This window comes from Varanus komodoensis, unplaced genomic scaffold (assembly GCF_004798865.1).
Source record: "Varanus komodoensis strain SLA01 unplaced genomic scaffold, ASM479886v1 scaffold1, whole genome shotgun sequence".
Taxonomy (NCBI): Eukaryota; Metazoa; Chordata; class Lepidosauria; order Squamata; family Varanidae; genus Varanus; species Varanus komodoensis.
Genome location: NW_025335268.1, coordinates 23368096 through 23389231, shown reverse-complemented (window position 1 = coordinate 23389231; position 21136 = coordinate 23368096). Strand labels below are relative to the sequence as shown.

The 21136-nt window shown below is 41.1% G+C and overlaps 1 protein-coding gene across 1 annotated transcript in view; it reads left to right on the top strand.

The window, feature by feature from the left end:
- Nucleotides 1-20827, top strand: part of FMN2 (formin 2) — a 165815-nt gene extending 144988 nt beyond the window's left edge. The window contains exons 17-19 of the mRNA XM_044451225.1: nt 4650-4799; nt 17758-17839; nt 18631-20827. Coding sequence (XP_044307160.1) covers nt 4650-4799; nt 17758-17839; nt 18631-18657 — 259 coding nt within the window. The 3' untranslated portion in view covers nt 18658-20827. The remainder of the gene's footprint in view (nt 1-4649; nt 4800-17757; nt 17840-18630) is intronic.
- The last annotated feature ends 309 nt before the right edge of the window (nt 20828-21136 follow it).

Here is a 21136-nt window from a genome sequence, read left to right as displayed (position 1 = left end):
TTGGAAATGCAGTTCTGTTCTTGAGACTCCAACCAATAATAGAAAAGTTGGAGCTCTAAAGCACCTTCTACCAAAGCTGAAAAAAGAAGCCTCTGCTGATGTTAAGACCTGACTCTAAGCTGGAGACTTCCTCACAGTCCCTCCCACCATCAGGGTGGCCTTCGCTGCTGGGGAGCAGGGCAGCATGGGTGGCGGCACCTCTCCAAGCAAGCAGCTCGTTTCTCCCAGTGCCTCCTCTGGGTCAAGGACTGGGTCTCACACCTGCTCCCCTTCTCCTTCTGAAAATCCTTCTGCCCTGTCCAGAACAGGCCAGTGCAACCTGAGGCACTTCATTGGGAGCGGTGGAAGGAACTTCAAAGGTTTGCTGCCCCCCCCCCGCCACTGCTGCTCCTCCTGTTCTGAATCCAGCTAAGATGACTCCCCCTGAACAGCCTGCAGTGTGCGAGAGCCTGGCCTGCTCTCTGCAGGCCCTCTGAAGAGCCACGCTCACCACCCTGGTTGGCACAGCTCTTCAGAGCATGGCTTGCAGACAGGCCCACGTGGCTCGTTTGGGGAGGTCCTGCCTCAGATCCAGGAGTGGTGGGAAGGGTGCAGCACCAGCAGTCTCCTGGGGCTCTCCTCGCACAGTGCCTGAATTCGAGGGTGGCCCTTCTCCCTGCCTCTTGGGCCATCTGATGTTGCCAATGCTAGAGCTGGCCCTACCTAGTCTGTAAGCCATTGACTGGGAGCAGCCTCATCAAGTCCAGCTCTGTTCCACCTGAGGCTGCTTGGGGAAAAAGAATGCCCATCACTGAACATGCTCATTTCCATATGTCTGTCAACACCCCCCAAAAATCCAGCTTAGCAATAAACACCGATAGTGACTTTTCCACCTAAAAATACCATTTTCAGTTATTGAAAAGGTGTTTCTGATTCTGAGTCATGCTTATAATATACCAGTCATGACCTGCAGTTTTCTATGTAAATATGTAGAATTTTTCAGCTATAAAATTTTAATTTAAAATATTGCTAATTCCACATTCTGTTAGAACAGAAAAGATAGCTGTGTGGTATAGTGGTTAAGAGCACAGGACTGGGACTCAGGCAATCTGGGTTCTGGTCCCATTCAGCCATGGAGCCAACTGGGTGGCCTTGGGCCAGTCACAGACTTTCTGCACAGCCTACCTCAAAGGGTTGTTGTTGTGAGGATAAGGAGTGAGAGGAGGAGGAGAATGATGTAAGCTGCCTTGAGTTCTTTGTAAGAAGAAAGGTGGGATATAAACCAAAGGAAGGAAGGAACATCTTTTCCCCTCTCCAGATGAAGGTCTTTGCTGTCTGTATATATCAGAATCATCTCATTACTAGGAAGGCATGGGGGACAACAAGCCAAACTTTGCATTGACTCATCTATTTTTTTTTCTCTTTCTTTTTTTAATAAATGAATGCTGTGGGATGTTTTAATTACCATATATGGGAAACTGTCTCTGAACAAATGGAGGTGATTACTTTAAATGAAACTGGCCTGTGCTTACTTGATAAACAACTTAATTCCTCAGGAACCCCACTTTCAAGCCTACTTGTTTTGCAACCCATACGCTCCATATTTGTATATGAATAATATTTGTATATTTTTTTTGACCATGTGCCAGTGTCTGATATTTTGCATTTTACAAACAAGTCCATTGCTATACAAGTGACCTGGCTGCAGACTTGATTATAACTTGGAGCTGTTTAGAGAAAGGAATTCTGCTAGCAGTTAAATGTCTGTGCGTCTCTAAACGGGCTTTCTGTTGGTTCCCAGCAAGATTAGCAGAGATCCGTGCAAAAGCCTGCCTTTTCCCCTTTGATCCCATAGTATTCCTAATAGAAGCTTTCTTGCCTCCGGTAAACATTAGTACTATTTATCAAACTCATCAAGCATCTATTTTGGAGGATTTCAATCTCATCTGTTTTCTTACTTGCTGAAAAGATTTCAGATGGAGATTTATGGTTTATTGTGATCATCCATTTAAACTTTGAGACTAGAAGGGCTGCTCTGAATGTGATGCTTTTAATCTTGTTCATCCTTGGGTAAACTCAGTGTTGTTTTGTGGATCTCTCATCTCATTCCTAGAGCAGCTCCAGACTTATATGGCAAACACAGTGACGTTCACAACAAATTGCGAAAGCTTAATAACATAAACCTTCTTTATGCATGTATAGTTCACATGCCTCTCATTGCATTGGGGCGAATGGGCCCATGGCCACTGGTCTTATGCTCCCCCATGCCACACTTTGGTGATCAGAAAGGCTTGAAGCAGGGAGCCTGCCCTACACTTGAGGCTCCCTGTGCAATTTGAAGCACTGCATGATCACGGTTTTGCCTTCCATGGCAGGCGTTGTGTGTAGAACAAGCATCTGCGTTATGCCTTGGCCGCCCCGTCCATGGGGAAGGTCACAGGGCTGAGCAGTGTGGACATGATGGAGGAGGCTGTGTTACTCATTGCAAGAGTTATCAAAGCCTGGAGAGCTTTACACAGCTCTGAACCCAAGTCTGTTAGCGGTTCCTCTCTGCTTAGGCAAGGTTTCTGAGCTGAGCTGGGCTAGGCTGTTTGCTGGAGAGTTTATGCAGTCTCTCTGGCTCCACAGAACTATCTGTAGCTCAGTAACATGCCACATCACTTGCCAAGAGTAGATGGACAGTGAAATGTATCTCATAAAGGGAGGGTTGCTGTTTCTCATGTAGAAGCCAAAAAATCTAAAATAATCCTCCAGTATTTCAGTGACTTTTCTGATGATAAAAATGCATGAATTTCTCCACATACGATCAGAACAAAAATGGAGGCTACTTCACTTTATCATTGCGCACTAATAAAATCATAGAGTCATAGAAAAGTCAAGTTGGAAACAGCGAAGAAGGCCATTGGGTCCAATCCTCCATTGTTGCAGGACACCAATTTACACCATCCCACTCAGATGGTTGTCCAGTTTCTTTTTGAATGTCTCTTGTGTGGGAGAGCCCACCATCTCTCTAGGCAGCTGGTTCCATTGTCATATTGCTCTGACAGTGAGGAAACTGTTCCTGATATCTAGCCTGAATTGGGTTGTCACAATTTGAATTAATTATTCTGTGTCCTACAGCAAGAAGAAATCTTGATCTTCCTTTTTGTGACAACCTTTGAAGTACTTATAGAGAGATATCATGTCTCCCCCACCACCCAGTTTTCTCTTCTCAAGGCTGAACATGGCCATTTTTTCAGTCTCTCCTTACTGGACAGTGTTTCTAGACCCTGGATCATATAATAATAGTACTCCTCAGAGACCTAAATCAGACTGTCTCCTTAGGAATATGCCTTGCATTTTGGTCTTCATTCTGAAACTTTCTAACCTTTTAAATGTTGATAGACCATTGTTTGTCATTTCCCCATTCCTGCTCTTTCCCTGCCATGCATTTCCAGTGTTACTTTAGGCATAAGTAAAAGAAGGAAAAGGTGGATCAAGAAATGTGGGAAAGATTTATCATGAATAGAATCAGCATGTTATATGCACAGCAGCAGATTCCATTAACAACGTAGATACTCCAAGTTCCTGACAAATCTAATCAATGCAAATCCCCTTTCCCAGTTGGGAAGATTTCTTTGGATTTCCCACAGTCCAACATGCACATTCTTTGATTTGTGAAGTTCCATATTTTTATTGCCTTCCATGCTGATAAATGCCTGTGTCAAAGGTGTGCCAAATATCCCCCAATTTTTCAAGATCATTTCTTCTCCGTGGAAGTGAAGAGGGGATATTCAGTAACCGTTGGGGAGTGTGCGGAATTCATGAGGTAGTCTTGCATTAAATCTGAAGTGGTTGAAGATTTGTTGGTGGTGGTGGTGGTGGTGGAGTTGCTGTTTCTGTGTTCCTGGGGACAGAATGCCCCTGGAAACATTGCTGCATCATGACATACCAACATCTCCAGGGGCATTCTGTCCCCAGGAAGACTACCCCTGAAGCAGTGTCAAAACTCCTTCTTTTTGTAAAGGGAAAGGAGGGGAAAGAAAGGGGGAAATCTCTCAGACACCTCATATTGAGGTAAGACCAGAGCTCCTCCAAAACTGCTTAGACTTTCACCGTCCCCCTGAAGATCGATCCAGCCCAGCATTATGCTCTGCACATGCAATGCCCATTTGGCTACAGAAAAAAGAAAGGGAAGAGATTTTCGGCTCTTTTGCAGAACATTTTTCTAAAAGGATGGCTGTGGCACTGTTGTTGTTTTTAAGTGCAAGGTTTCCTGCCTATCATTGAACTTAATAGCATGTGACATTTCATTGCAAAACAGGGATATAATAGTGTATTTAAATTTGCTCATGAACCACAATAGACAGTATGGTATGTTTTGAAAAAGGATGATTGAGATATAACTATGTGAACAGTTCTGTAGTCTAGTTTTCTTGGGTTTGAAGAATCAATATTTGGCTGAAATAATGGAGGAAGTTTTGTCCTGACAATGTTATGTGCATGGTAAGTGCCAGACCTTAAATTCCTAAGTAAATCTAATATAGATTATGAAAATGAAAGGATCAGGGCTCTATTTGTAATAGGTATCAACCTACTTACCAAAAGTATCAGTTATGCATAATGGATTGAAAAAGAATGTTCTTTACTGTTTCTAATAAAATAGTCGCCATCTTTGTTTTCTTTGACAGCTTTTTGGAGACTGCTGCATATTTCTGTATGAAACCAAAAATGGGTGAGAAGGAGGTGTCCCTAAATGCTTTTTTCAGTATTTGGCATGAATTCAGTTCTGATTTTAAAGAGTTCTGGAAGAAGGAAAATAAGCTTATTTTGCAAGAAAGGTGGGTATCTTCATTTTATTTTATGTTTTATAATATTTACCATAGCATTTCTAATAAAGATGCAGAAAAATATCTAATCCTTAAATATCTAAATTTGTCTTGGCATTGCATTGTTTATATACCATGATCACTATAATGGATTATATTTTTTTTAATTTTTAATTCCTTGTCATTTTAGTAACTAGCTACAAAGTCCTCAGATTCTATTGTTTACTACACAGAGCTCCAAATACTTTCCTCCAATACATGCTGTAGAGACACTTTTCTATTATTTCTCCTGTTCTGAGGCCCTCTAGTTCGGCTCTGCTCACTATAATTTTTTCTTGCATCTGGGTAGCTAAAGCTGTTGTGAAATGCACCAGTCCAGCCTCTTGATGTGACACAGAGGTTTGTGTGTGTTAAATGTTACAACAGGTACATCTTCTAAGCCCTATTTCACCTTTTAATGATTTTTAATGACCTCAATGCATAGAAATATGGTCTCTTTCCAGATTCACTTTCTAATGTTTCTAGAAAACTCCAGTTTTAAGAGAAATAAGGACCAGCAGCGGTGTATTGTTTGCTGTGGAATCCAGTCCACAGTTTCAGTCCATAAAAGCTCTATTTTCTAAGTGTTAGGTATGTTTCAGAAAAGTTTTTCAGCAAAGCTTTGTGGAATTTTAGGCTCGAATATAGGATGCAGTGGCTAAGATTTTATTGCTATTAGTTATGATAATATGCTTTATCAGAGTATTATGTTTTACTGCTATATGCTATCTTTATCTTAATTTTACAAAGCATTATCTAATCCTTTAAAATAAACACAAAAAGATCCACTTTCTCTCTGATTCTGACACGTGTGGAGAAAAAACCAATGGAAAGGCCTGTAGCACTTTAAGGACTTTATTATGGCATCAGCTTTTGTAGAGTAGAGTCCAGTTCACCAAGAGGTGGATTCTTCTTCCCAAGAGCATATAGCATTGTAAATGGGCCAGTCTTTAAAGTGGCATAGAATGCATCGATGGTTCTATTGCAACAGATTAATACTGCTACTCCTTCTGCAAGTGTTTACCCTGAAGATGAGGCCCTAAGAACCCATCCTCCGTATTTGGAATGTGTTGGAGTGCATTCCTGCTCTGTTCAGCTCCAGGGGTGAAATCACTCTCAGATATCACTGGATTGCGATTCCATTGGTCTCTCTGTGTTTGGCAAAGAGGCCAAGGGAATCCGTTCGCAACATGGTTGTGAACTTTCAATTCTGCTCACTCCCCATTTGCTTCTGCATGAGCAAATGGTCACCGCCACCTGCAGAGTCCATTCCCTGTCCTGTCCAATGCTCTTATTTGCCCTCTCCACCTTCAGTTGTGGAAAGACCAGCTCTGTATATGGGATAAAGCTTACTGAATCCAAGTAATTTTGCATCTTTAAAAATACTTCCTGCTTTATTAAAGTTATTTGCAATAATCTGAAATGGCTGAAGTTATCAGCCCTGTGGAATAATTGCAGATTGGATAAACAGAAACTACAAATCCAGTGTTATACGAAACTGTCACAAGTTACAGCTGCCTCATTACTGTCATTGTTAAGCCTGGAAAGAAGCCCTTTTAGTAACTAGCTAGTGCTAGATAATCTGCAGTGTTTAAATAGTCCAAAAGAACAGCAAGGAGTTGGCGAAATATAGCTTATAGTATGTATTATGGACAACTTTCCAAATTAGTCTCGGCCTTTTAACCAAGCTTCTTTTCTACAGAAAGTAAATGGGGAGTGTGTCTTCTTGTCCCTGCTACTCTTAGTTATGTTTGTTCACTTTGCTAGCACAAGCAGCAGTTCCCGTGTTTCCATTTCTGGACATTATCAGGATCGGTCAAGCATGGAAGTAAGCTAAGCTCCAAGTCTGCTTCCTGAATGCATCAGCACCAACCATTAATGGACAGCACTCTTTGTGACTTGCAGCTGCGGCCTTCAGGAAGCATTTCAGTTCATACCCTTAGCAAGATAAATGACTTGAAGGTGGGCTACCTTATCCAATGGGGGTGTGGATAAGAAGTCCTTAGCCCTTGGCTTTTTTGTGGTACCATTCTGAGTGTTATAGCGAAACACATCTGATGGACACAATTTTTATTTATTTTCTCGTATTTATGGATAACTTACAGTGTAGAAATTCTAAATGATAAACAATGCATAATTACAAATAGGGTTTTTTTTTTAATCCCTAGAAAGTTAAGTGTAAAAGTAATGTGAGAGGACATGAACAAAGTCACCTTTCTGGCAAAGGTTATTGAAACAAGTAAATTTTCAGTGGGTACTGAAAACTCCGAAAGTTGGTGCCTCTCTGATTCCTATTGAGAGGGAATTCCAGTGAGGGTGAGCTGCAACACAGAAGGCCTGTGAATCATCATAGACAGTTCCTTTCGCTAAGGCATTCCTTCTACCAGTCTGGCAAATTGTGGGTACCCTATTCATTGGCAGTGCTATCTTGAATTTGAAGAGCGTGGTGTTGTCTCTTCATAGAATAACTTCTCAGTTTTCAAAGGTTGATTATGCTTTGATTATGCATGTTTTCAGTCATCTTCCATATTCTATTTATAGGAGTTTTCTTGTATCAGTTACAAAGATGGAGATTTGCTTTGGCCAGGGAAGAGGGGAGCTAAGCCCATTCAGCTTGGGAATCAAGGCACACTGAAGCAGAGCCTTTGGTTCGGAATGAAAGTGGTTAGCCAAGGTGTTTTTGAAATCTTCCACCCAAATGTTGTGTGATCAGCTGAAGTATAAGGAGTCCATCCAATGCTGTGATTTAGCTTCATATTAGTATGAACAATAATGATGATCATTGTTATTTTCAGATGCCTTCTGCACTTCTGCTAAACTTGTATGTAGCTATCCCATTATATCATTATTTAGGAATCAGTTCTCATTTCCTTCCAATCTGTGAAGTCTTCCAGTTTCTCCCCAGTAACACCATGCAAAGCATTAATGACTTTAGTTTTGCCCAGAACCAAACTGTGAGGCTTTATTTCATTGCATCAACACTGTGACATCTTTACGTTGAAGGAGAATATGAAACCAGTTTTAACTGGGCTTGCACCCTTTTCCATTGACATCAGCATGCCTAAATGTTGCACCTGCTGTCTATATTTTAACTTTGCTTGGAAACCTTTGACCCTTTTCTCCTTTGCAGAATTTTATTTTGAATGCAGACTTCTAAAAACAAAACAAAAAACAATTCAATGTGGTATGTGCTGAATCTTTGAGTAACTAGATCTTGCTTTCCTGAACAATGGGTTACATTCCAAGCGTTCATAATACATGAGGGTATCCACGGATTTACTTAGCTCAATGTTGACAGCTATGGAGTGTGACTGTGCTGCCTTCTTTTAGTGGCCATCATTATTCTTCACTGACGAGGTTTCGGGCTAAGAGAGAGCAACATTGCCTTCCAAGCTGATGGCAGGAATCTTAATTGCTCATTCCTAAGTTTTCTAACCCCTTCATCCTCCCTCTACCATTTCTCTTTTGTTTTAGGTGGGGTGTGAATTGAAATGGATGGAAGGTTTTCTTCCTGAAAAGAGCAGCTCTTCTCAAGTTCCCATGAAGGGTGGCCTTGGCAAAGAGGCACCTACCGATCCTTTCCCACCTTCCTTTTCAGTGGGGCAAGCTCAGGAGCTTTGATTTTCTCAGGGACTGCCATCTCTACTTGAGCTTTCAGGAAGGAGAAACAGGCTTAAGTATTGCCTAAGATACCAGAGAGCCATTGAAGTATCTTGGAAAAGCAATAGGGCAAGAATGCAGGCTCTTGCTTATGAATCAAAGCATCTCCTTTCAGGAAATTTACTAGAAAGAGATTCTCTGCCTTGTCCACAGCTGACTTCAGGAGCCTATCAACAGAGACTTCTGGGCATATTTTTATGCTATTTATAGGGTGGTGAAATCTTGAAAAACAAGCTAAGATTGGAGAAGATTAAAATGCCTGAATAAACTCCAATGTTTTTGCCTGGTCCACACACGCACACACACACACAGTGGTATGAGTATGCTCCCTTCATATATTAGGGTGCCAGACTGCTTAGGACTTTTAAAATAAGTGGAGCAGTTCCTTTGGTGACATTTACAGCATTGTCCAGTCTGCTTCTGTGGGATCACCTTCTGTCACTGTGACCTGAGATGGTTGGACAGGATTGAATTACTGTCTGTGTGCCTGTCTCTTTACCATCTTGGTGAATTATATCTAGATGGAGTCACTGGGGCAGTGGGTGTGAGCTTGGGTGGACTCTGAGAGATGGTGGAGGACAGGAGAGCCTGGAGGAATGTTGTCCATGGGGTTGCGATGGGTCAGACATGACTTCGTGACTAACAATGAGGGGATAGACCAAGCATACTCAGGAACTGATTAATGCCTCTATAATACAGGGATTAGTCCCAGCCACCTTGAAGAAATCCGGTTGTGTAACCTGTCCTCTAAAAATCTAGAAGATGCTATCAGTTTGCCCAGAGGAAATGAAAAAAACCCAATTTTGAGCAAAGTTCTCAAGCAGGTCGTGACAGTTCAGCTCCAGGCACAAATGGATGGATAAGATAATCTAGACCCATTTCAGTATGGTTCCAAGCTGTTTAAGGTTTTAAATTTAAGTATCAGCCCTTTGAATTGTCATACCAATGAATATTTTGGAGGTCTAGTTGAAGCGTCTGAGTCATCTTCAGGGACATAACTCATTGCAGTAACGCAAAGCACGAATTATGGTGGCCAGTGTATCCCTGACCAGAAATGTACACAGGTGGTGAACAAATCAAAACTATGCTAGTTTTGCTACCAAACTACCCATGCTACCAAAGCCCACTGAACCTCTAGTGATCTTGGCATTTCTCCAAATTGCATCTCAGGTCTCAGGACAGCTCTGTCAGGAAAGATTGAGCATCAGTTGTCTTGAACTGACAACTGTATGTCCACATGATTCAAGTTTCAGTTTATTGAGCTTTACCCAGACCACTACCAAATCCAGGCCCTGGTTCAGCAGCTCCATTGCCTCGCCTGACTCAGATGAAGAGAAGCTCAGCGTCATCAGCTTATTGGCATATTTTCCATCACATCCTTTCCATCTGTTTTTTCATGTGATCCTGCTAGTGATCCGGTTAATTAAACAGTACATCAAATCTGAGAAGCTGCTGTTAGGAAATAAAACAAAAACCTTTATTTCCATGCTAGGGTAGCTAACTAGAGATAATCATAAATAAATAAAAGCTTAGCAATTAGCAGTCACTAAGGCTAACAGAATCAACAAAACATTTTGGAGAACCTGAAAGATTAACACATTTATCATGGCATGTGCTTTCCTGATCTATTGTCCACGAGGCACAAGATGCAAGATATATATATACACATGAGTGTGTATCAGAGAGCAAAAGTGTGCAATGTAAGAGGTGAGGTTAAGTGGTAACAAAATACAATATAAAAAGGTGCAGTGACAATGCAAGTAGGGTATAAATGCATGTAAACAAATATTTTGTCTATTTGCAAGCAGCAGTAATTGATGGTCACAGAGTAATTTTAACATCATTGAGTAAATTAACTCATGTAGTTAGACAGGAAATCATTATCTCTACTTAGACACAAACAAATAAAATCAAACATGGTTATTAGTTCACACTGAGCTATTTCATGGCAGAGTGTCCCTGTGGATACTGTTTCATGTGTCTGTTGAAATAGATAGTAGCCTATGAAGGTTCGTGCCATCATACATTGGCTAGTCTGCAGTGCTTTGTAAGGCACTCCGTTGTTTTGCTGCAGGACACTCACACAACCCTGAAAGGTAAGACCCATAGCGAATCCTTTTTGACATGGGAGGGAGCCACACAAGGTGTGAGAGGAGGCATCTCTGAAGACTGTGATGCTACTTTTGCTGGCACATTTACCTTATATTCCCCCTAGATGGTCAACGGCAGTAAGGTGGAAAACTTCGGTCTACCTTGATATCCCTGTTTGTACCACCAACAGGGCCAGACTGTTTTTGTGAGGCTCTGTGCAGGGTTGCTTTCCTATTCAGTGCACTTCATAGAAGGGAATGCTCTTCCCTGGGTTTGGGCCCTTGACTTTCAGTGGGAGGCCCAATTATATAGAAATGGGTTTTTTATGAGTGTTTCTAGCTGGAAAAAGAAAAATCATCTGAGGATCCTTAAACTTGTAAAATTAGTTTATATTCCTCCCGCCACTCAGTAAGAACAAATAAATACAGTTTAAAAGTTTCTCATGAACATAAATTGACGTAAAATGATCTGAATCCTTGATGTCGTGTTTGATTAGACTTGATTCTTCAGAATTAGATTAGATTTGATTCCTTCAATCTAGCAGGCACTTCCCACCCTTTCAAAACCCATAATGAATCCTGGGCTTGCTTGGCTGCAAAAGTTGCCAATTCCTGCAAGAATAGCAGTTAAACTGGCACCTGGTGTGTCATGTCGTACATCTAGATGAAAGGAGAGATTCCTGGCCAATACGTCTCCACAGCTCATTGATCTCCCTCTGAAGAAAGACTGGTATGTCTCCCTACGGATTACTCGGCAGGATGATTTAAAGCTTGCTGTTGAACGATTTAAAGTCTGGCATTGTGTAGCTATGTACTGCATAGGAAGGAGCATGCCGGAAAGCTGTCACTGCTTCTTCCAAAGAAGGGCATTAAATCTTGCAGCACGAGGCATGTCCTCTCAAAGTAAATTATGGGATCTTTTGTTAGGCCTCAGAATAGAAACTGGTGAATGTGTCTTGAGAATGAGACACCTGGAGTCATGGGAATTATCCTTATTTGTTTGTGTTGGGAAACAGAGGGGCTGAAGGATAGGAGAGTGGAACATTTCCACTGTATAGTTTGGGTTTTACCTACAGAATGGGAGTAGCTAAAATTTCTCAGACTTACAGCTGCTCATAGGAAATGTTCATGTTGCCCAAGAGTTACACCCTTCACCGTCACCAGAGTTGGTAGACCTTCCTGCCTCAACCATTTTCTTCCCCTCTACATAAAGTTCTGCTTCTCTCCAGACACCCCTGCGGTCCCACAGCCTTCCTTCTCATGCCCAACAATTCCATCTATTCTTCAGTGTGGTCTATGAAGTTTAGAGAAAGAGACTTCCTACTTTGAGGACCCACAGAGCATGTGCTGGTCCCACTTCACTTTCCTCCTCAATGAATGTCCAAATAGCATGTACCATAGAAGAAAGGTGATCAGCTCTCCCAAACATATCAAGCAGTCATGTGGCATATTAAGGATGAACTCATTTTTATGGTATAAGCTTTTATAGACCACAGTCTGTTTTAAATTACATATTATTAAACAGCTCAGCATTTCAGCGGGGTCTGTGTTATCACCCAGCAATTGTTTTATAACTGGACACTGTTAAGATAATTATCATTGTATATATTTCATGCATTTCAGTTCCCTCTACATCATTGTTTACAATTCTCCCACCCCACCCCCCACCCACCCCTCTGTGTGTGTGCGTGTGTGCGTGAACTTAACACTTCAAGCATCTGGTGAAGTGGACTGTAGACCACAAAAGTTTGTGCCATACTAGCTTTGTTCATCTTCGAGATGTTACAAGACCCTTGGTTGTTTTTGCTGCAGTAGCTATTCTCCTCCTAAATCGGACTGGAGCAGTCATCCTAGGAAAGAAGTGTTTAATTCCCCCATTGTTATTTCCCAATCTATATAAACCTCACCTTGCAGGATCTTGTTTTCTAATTCAAAATAAAAACCTTGAAAGATTAAGTCATGGTTCTCCAAAATGTGTAGCTTGGCCCCACATTTGTTGAGCTTTAAGAGGACAGATGGAAGGAGAAAAACAACTTTATCTTAAAGTAACACATGAATAATTCAAGGACCCCATGCAGCTCTGTTTGATCGTCTTCTACAGAAGATGCACAGCAGTTTTTGTGTGTAAAAGAAATGCTTTTCTGACACACCAACATTCCTACTAGCGTGTGCTTAGGTGGTTTTGTGGCCAAGCTTTATCCCCAGCTTTGTAGCATCATGATCATTGAATGAAGTCTTTTGTATGTGTGACAATTATGATTGCCAAAACAAAGTGAAGGATAAGAACCTTCTCAATTTGATGGCCTCTGGGGATGTTGGACTACACGCTGCCTGGAATGATGGGAATTCTGGAAGGTACCAGGTTGGAAAAAGCTGGCTCATGTCACAGAAGACAACTCCTGTGTTTATTACCATGACCAATGTTAGTGTACCATATTTGAGTCATTAGGGTATAAAAGTAGATGTGAGTTTATTGGTGAGCTTAACACTTTAAGAGCAAATCTTCAATACCTATTGAAAAAAGTGAACCTCCCTCTTATCATAAACCCTGAGAAATCAGTGTAGACTGTTTAAATCATTTAGTTTTAAAAGCAAAGAGAAACCATGCTGTGTTTTAAAATTGCAGTGGTTGGATTCCTATTTTCTTCCAGAAAGTACTGAATAAGCAGATACATTTGGTGTTCAACTTCTGGAAGTATATTTTTCAAAAGAGTCACGCTGGCTACTCCATAGATTATTGTTGGAAGGCTTGTCATGACCACGTCACTACCAAGCACATGAACATTCCAGGCTTGTCAGTCTGTTTCAATTAGTCATGTCCTGCTAAACTCAGGCAAAGTGTAAAGGTATCTGCCCCAAGCCTACTTGGAGCCAGTGGAAAATGAATCTGTCTAACAGAGCGACTTCTTCAGACAAAATTATTAATGTTCAGTGGCAGGGAAATGGCTTCCTTTCCCATTGGGTTGAAGGATGGAAGAAATTTTCTCCTGATAAGCCCCTAGTGAGGGTAGTGTTTGGTATAGAAGGTAGATAAAATGATTTTGTAGCAACGTCTGCTTTCTTTTCCCTGCATCTATCTTCTTCATCCTGCAAACTGTTTTCAGACTTAAATCATGGCGAACATTTTGTATACATTTGCCTGACAATAAAGAAGAGGGTTAGGAAAGTAAAATGGTGTGTGGAAGGATACAACTTGTGATGGAAGCAAGGAACAGTTCTCTTTGTTTAGATTAAGCTTCTACTATCTATCCACATTTTATTCAGAGTCAGAACATTTGAAAATGTTAGGGACTGTATGCTTCATAACCAGCTAAGAACTTTTAAAAACTATTCCTGTGTGTGAGATAGGTGTGTTAATGTAAATGTATTAATATGTATATCATTTTGTAAGTCATCTATTCAAATTCCAGGAGGTGAGTGTGTGGAATGGCCAGTTGCTCTGAAAGGGCAACCAGCCTGCACTGCTCCTGCTTGTGTTTGCCTCCATTGCACCCGAGCCATTGATAGACAGGAACTTTAAAAATGGAGGGGCTGATCTTCGAACTGGGAGGAAGCAGCTACCAGCTAACTCCCCACTCCGTGCAGAGTGAGATTAACTGATTTTCCCCAGCTCCCTTGCTTAAAGCCTGTAGCGTGAAAGTGAGATCTGGTATGCAGGTTGTTAAACTTGTACAAACTTCAAGCCTTAAACTTAAAGGCTTTATTAATAATAGAGGTGCAGATACAATACATGGGATAAAAAGGCAACCTTAAAAAGCTAACAGATTAATTCCTAAATAGCCTACATTACGCATTTGTAATGGTGAATTGCACGCTAAGGGAGAGAACCTGAGATGCTTCTCAAAGTTTAACCTGATAGTGTAAGGGAGGACTTGCTGGGGCGAGGATTTTTAGATAGGGATTCATTTCCAAACTTTCTCCATTATGAGTTTTTCAACGTATGTTATGCACGGTTTTAGGAACAGTTTTTCCTTGGGTGAGATCATTTTAAATTATGGGTAACTACAAGACTGCAGTTTAGAGCCACATCACATTTGCAGATGCAACAAGCTGGTGACTTATGATATTATGGCTTGGATTTGCATGTAGTTTGCAAGGGAAAATGTTACTACTACTCTTGTATCAAGATCTTCCAATGTTTCTGAAATTTAACATATCTTGCTATGGGCTACTCTGACCCATTCCCTCAGTGGTTCTTCTCTTCTAGCCAACAATGACAGTGAAAGCAAGAAGTAATGCGATTCCAAACAACATTTCACACATTGCTGCTTTTATGCTACCTTTTAATGTTATCTATTTCATGTTTCACCACTTTTTCTATACCAGTTAGCCCCAAACATCGTAACTTTGCCTCACAGGGAGTTGCTCCAGTCCTAGTCATTTTGGTTTCTCTTTTAAGCGCCATTTCCAACTTTCACAGTTCCTCTTGGAGGTCTGGCAATCAGAACTGTTCTTGGTATTCTGAGTGTGATAGGCCATGGATGCATTTATGGATGTACATTATAGTAATGGTGCTTAACATGATTCACCTTTTCCACAGCTAAACACTGAATCAAGACTTCCACTGAGTGAGCCACCCTGGCCTCCACTGATCACTTTCTTGATAAATTAATGCCAGCTTAGAACCATCTGCCCATTTGCCACAACAGACATAATGTTTCAAATTTTTTTACAGTGAATGAAATGTGTCATTTTTAATCCCACATGTCCCAGTTTGGAGAGCTCCTTTTTCTTTTTGGACTTCCTAAGTAATTTGTTGCCATCTGCAAATGTGGCCACCTCATGGCTCACCCCTAATTTCATTTATGAACAAGCAGCACACCATTGGGTCCAACGCAGAACCTTGGAAGAGCCAACTTCTAACACCGCTCCATCGTGAAACCTGCCCCTTTCATTAGCTGAGCCCCTTTTCCTGGCACCACCAGCTCGTCCGTTGGGTCCACCTGTCCTGCTGCCCCTCCACGTGGAACAGGCAGCATTTCAGAAAAGCAACCTCAGAAGCCTCGCTTTTCCCCTTTTAATTTAGCTTTTGGCACCACCATTTTGTACCTCACTGTTGCTGCTGAGCCAGAGTCCCTTCCCCAGCATTGCAACCAGCTATCTAGGGGAAAAGCACCATATGCAGTCTTCAAATCTGGCAGGTGGACTACATGTCCCTCACAAACTCAGTTCTCCGTGTTTGTAAGGTGAAGTTGTCCACTACCAGAACATTCCAGCTCCCAGGAAGCACATCCTTGGCACAGGAGGGTACCAGGTAGTGCCCAGTTTGTTTGTTTGTTTATTACAAACATTTATATCCCGTCCTTCTGCCAAGTGCTCAGGAAGACTTACACAATATAAAATTCCAATTTAAAACCTCAATTATTAAAACAATATAAACAACACATCATGAACTTAGGAAAGAAAAGAGAGGAAAAGAATAGAAAATGCGACTGTGGGGAGAGGAAAAAGAAAAGAAATCTTAAAACATCTAAAACCCTTGATTATTAAAATGATGGTTAAATAAAAAGGTCTTTATCTGGTGCCAGAAGGAGTGTAACATTGGTGTCAGGCAGACCTCTCTGGGAAGCACATTCCAAAGTACTACTATTTCTGAAGGCAGCATTTGCCTCTCCCTTCCCAGAGTCCTTCATTCTCCATGAGAGTAGAGCACCTGTTGCTCTGGGAGAGGGATGTCACTACCCCATCTTCCCAGTGGCCGCATCCCAAATCCGGTCCATCCCGTAGCTTCTTCATGTCCGCAACCTTGCCTTCAGGTGAATTAAGTGGCTGCCCTCACTTGGAGCACCACTTTTGACCTTCTTCCTTTATGACTTTTTTTAAAAATTAGTGGGCTTATTTACTTGGAAAGGAGGGTGCCTTGCTGCCTCAGCCTCCTTGCCCTCCTCCTGACTGCCCTAGACACCTACCTAGTCAGTTTCTCTTGGCATGTTGTCACGGGGTCTGAGATGCTTCATAGGCTGAGCTGCCCTTGTGGTCATACAGACGGTCTCTCTCACAAGCCTGCCCTACTTTTGTAGCTCTGGCTGGGTTCCTCCAATTGCTGCTCAAGCCAACTAGATTAGAGAGGCCTCATTTAAAAAGAAAAAGGGCGTATGGCTCAACTATTAGTGTGCACCACACTCCAGAGAAGCAAGCACAAAATGGCAATACAAGCCTATCTGAGTTCCTTCTGCATTTATTCCACAGACATTGTCTTTGGCATTGCGGGAATCTTTGTCTCTAGTAACCGGAGTATACAACCTATAATTAAAATTTGTGTGAATTTGCCCTTTGTGCCCTTTCAGTATTTCAGAGCAGTATAGTCCTTATGACACATTTATTCAGTGGTCCATTTTCCCAACACCGTCTGGTCTTTAGGGAGATTAGAGGGATAACTTTTCCTGTGCAGCTTTGGTATTTTCTTTGTGTATGTATTGGACTAGGCTGTAGATTTTTCCATCTAAACGAGTCTCAGATGGTTTCCAGGAGTGCAAGCATCCAGCACATGCTGTCTCCTGAATTGCTCCTTTCTTTCCTTACAACTGTTAACAAATGGCTTACATGTCTGAAAAAAAATGAACTTATAAGTCCAAACAATCATGTGGTAAGAGTGGTAAAACTACTTCTATTATCATTCCACAGATTATAGTTCAAATTTGATTTTATCTCTAAAAGATTTTCTCATTTAGGTTATACCTATGATTGTCTAAGTTAAGTTGCATTCATTCCAATGTGTCTACTCCAAGCAGACCTAACAATTTAGACAAATGGATAAAGAAACATGTGATTTATGTTCCATCATTTCAAAGATATCTTGGAATAAATGCAATAATTAGGCAAACAACGTAGATAATAAGAAAATGTCAAAGAAGGGAGTACACACTGTAAATAGACCACAAAGAATAAAAGACATGCCACAGCAACTAAAACTACTGTACATTTACAGTAATATTATTATCCAGTCTAATTCTTAAATATGGACCAATATGTATCAAAACTGTATACCATAAGTGTTGCAGCTTGCATGCTTCATGGTAACAGATGGAATTTTCTTGAAATATTTCTTTTAATTCATAATCAGCATGTTATCAGGATTAGGTTGACTAGTATTGAATAATATTGCCCTGGAAGTGTCTTTTGAGTGTTTTTCTGTCTTTACAAGTGATGTTAATATGTTGAATTAATTAACTGTGTTGCAGACTTAAAGAGGCTGAAGAAGTATGTAGACAGAAAAAAGGAAAATCACTTTACAATATAAAACAAAAGCACGATTCTGGAATTGTAAGTATACTTTGCTTCTGCTACCTACCAGTGCTGCCTAAGGAAATGAGCTGATCCCCAATATTTCAACCCACTCCTGCGCTTACAGTCTCCAGTAATGTTATTCAGCAGGAATCTTCTTTCCCTCATACTAGCAGACTTCTGTCCCTTCCTCATACTAACTTCTTCTTTCCCTCCACTAGCAAAGCTGGTGATTCTCAGGATTAACAAAGATGTAGAATGATCTGCTAATATAAATGCAACGTCTAAAATTAAGTCTGATGCATTAGGCCAGCTGTCTCCAACCTGGTGCCTTGCAGACATCTTGCACTATGATTCTTCCAGCATTCCTGTGCATGGGCTGTGCCAGCTGGAAGCAGAAGAGATTCAGGTTTGAGACAGCTGAAGGGCACAAGTGCTGCTGCAAGGGGTAACTAGTAGTAACAGGGCTGGTCACAGGACTCAGCAGATACGACATGGTTTCCAGAAGGATCTTCTTTTCCGGATGATGTTCCTTACAGGAATATTTGTGGTAGCTTTTGGAGTAACTGTTTTGCAATTGAGTTATGTGGTACACCTTGACCTGGGCCAATGCCCTGCAAAGGACAATAATCCCCATTGGCCATACCCTGATTTTATTGTTGCTCTTCAGTGTGTTTGGAAATGGTTGCTGTTCAGCCTGTTGTTGACAAAAGGTGGCAGCTTCCCAGTCTGCTTGTATCTTTGAGTTCTTATTGTATGGTTATTAGTTGATGCACCTTGAACTTTAGGAACTGGTTTTGATTTCTCTATTTCATGTTCTTTATTTTCAGAAAGCAAAGATAAGTATGAAAATATGAAAGAAGAAAGGCACATGTTATTGTCCACCCATTCCATAAACTCAGTATGTCTGTGGGGGAAATAAGGAAACTACATCAATAAGCCATTATGTCTTCTAGACCTTCTGCATTTGTTTTCTGTTTCCACTGCATTCATTGATCAACAGATTTGCTATATAGTGTGCCCAGTAACCAAAATTATGCATCTGAGGCATGCCTCTTTCATGCATCCCAGATTGTCTTTTCTGTCAAAGCATCATTTGTAATGTAAATGGAGGAATAGTAAGAATAACTCACTCAGCCCATGTAAGAGTAGCTCAGTCTGTCTTGCACATACTGAAAACTGTATAACCATCTAGCTCCATAGAATCGTTACATTTCCATTCTTGCTGGCAACGTCGTTTCAGAGCAAATACACTGCAACATTGCATTTAGGATAGAGGGAAGAATGTTATTTCTGAAGAATCCTTTGTGTCCATTTGTAGATTGTATTTTTGAATTGGTAAAGTGCTCCTTTTACACTGTTCTCCAAACTTACTTCATTGCCCATTGACTCAATGTTTCTGATAGAAGTTGATCAACAGAATTATCTGTATACTTGATCAGGCGGAGCATATTTTATGTTCTGCCAGATATTAAGGGATGGAGCAAAACAAAGGACAGATACCTAGCGGCACAGTCTTCTGTGGCTGCCCATCGCCTTCCAGACTTGGAAAGTTGCAGGAATCCATTGGAGTACAGGAAGAGCACTGGGGTGAGCATTGCCTTGGCACCCCTGCTGCTCTCAGAAGTATTTGGGGGCTGTCTCAATGTGTCCCCCCTCTTTGTGAGGAAGAGGGGCTGAAGCAATGCCTGAATCTGGCAGAGGCCGGTGCTGCCTCACCCCTCCTCTCCCTGGCCCCTGGAAAGCCTCCTCTGCACCCATCCCAATGGGAGTATTTCATCTCCAGGGCTTGGCTGGTGTGACTGAGAGGGCAAAAGGGGAACCCTCCAAAGGTGGGCTTCCTGCCACAACCTCTGAAGGCTTTTCCTAAGTTGTAGTGGTGACTCTGCCTTTTCCAAGAGCCAGACAGACAGCGCCTGCTGGTCGCAGGATTGTGCCTGAAGTGTAGCAAAGTTTAGGACTGACTTGGAGAATTACTGCATATAGGTTGTTGGGTTTTCCCCCCAAAACTGATGTGTTTCCAGCATAACAAGCAGCTTACAGTAGACTTTCTACCAGTCTGTAGAACTAAAGGTGTTCTCTTATAGTGCCATTCTAGATCATGAAGGATGGTATTATGAGCCTTAGTTTTCTGGTAACGAAATAACACTACTGATTTTGCCAACTTTACATTTTATGTGCACCCACTCTGTAAACGACATACCAGCTGTCACTGTTTAGCACCTGCTCAGTCTCAGCAACCAGAGCCACCTGAATGAATAGTCCAAACTAATTTACAGCGCCTCCTCCGCACAGCAGAACATTTGCTTTTTGAAAATTCTTGGAAAGAGCCAAAACATATGGTGTATATGTCCAAAAGCCCCTAAGGATGGAAGGTGCTGGGGTAACACTGAGTTCTAGTCTGCTGAAATTAATTTTTCTCTGAGTAGCCCAGTACATGATACCTGGTTGTCCAGAATTTAATATGTGGTTCCAGGAATCACAAGGGCTGCATAAATGATGACCTCAGGAATTGACTTTTTAAAATGCCAAGCACTAAAAATATATTTTTCATTCACCAGGGAAATTGTTTCCTGTTATGTGATCAGCCTGAAATTCTGTTGTTTCAGGATAGTTCCTGATAGTCCCTTTGTATGTTTTCCCAGAACTACATTATAAAATCCTGTGTGTCAGGAATAAAGTTATTTCTTGGGAAAGGGAAAAGAGAAGATTGTTACAAGAGACCTATCAAAAGCAAATAAAGAAGTAAAAGATATTTTTAATAGCACTGATAAAAACTCATGTTTGTATTTATGTAAGCTGTAGTCTTTTGCTGTTTCACTTTTTTTCATTTAAATGCATTTAAAAACATGGTAGCATGTTTTGTAGAGTTCCTTTTCCCTTCAGTATCTACAGTATGTATATTGCCATACTAAATCAAATAATAGTACATTTAACAAAGATCGCTATGTGCAATACTGTATCTAGTGTTTCTATTCCAATTTTTTTTAGAATGTTAATTTATATGAAAAATAAAACAAATAACAAAATCAAGCTTGATTTGTGTATATAATTCTGTGGGCATTTTGCCTTCTACAAATAGAAATATGAAAAGGAACCTATTTGAAAACACTCACAGCCTAAGAGATAGCGTACAAAGGGCCAAGGAAAGTGTCTGAATCAGGGAATGCAGATCCAACATGTAATTAGTATGGACAAGTTTACACAACTTTCCAAAAGTCTTGTTCAATGGCATACTGTGATCCATGTGAAGTTCTGTTCCACCACATGCATCTCTGTGTTGCTGCATTAATGTAATTAGCGGTTTCACTGGCACAAACTGATAGTGTAAAGAAC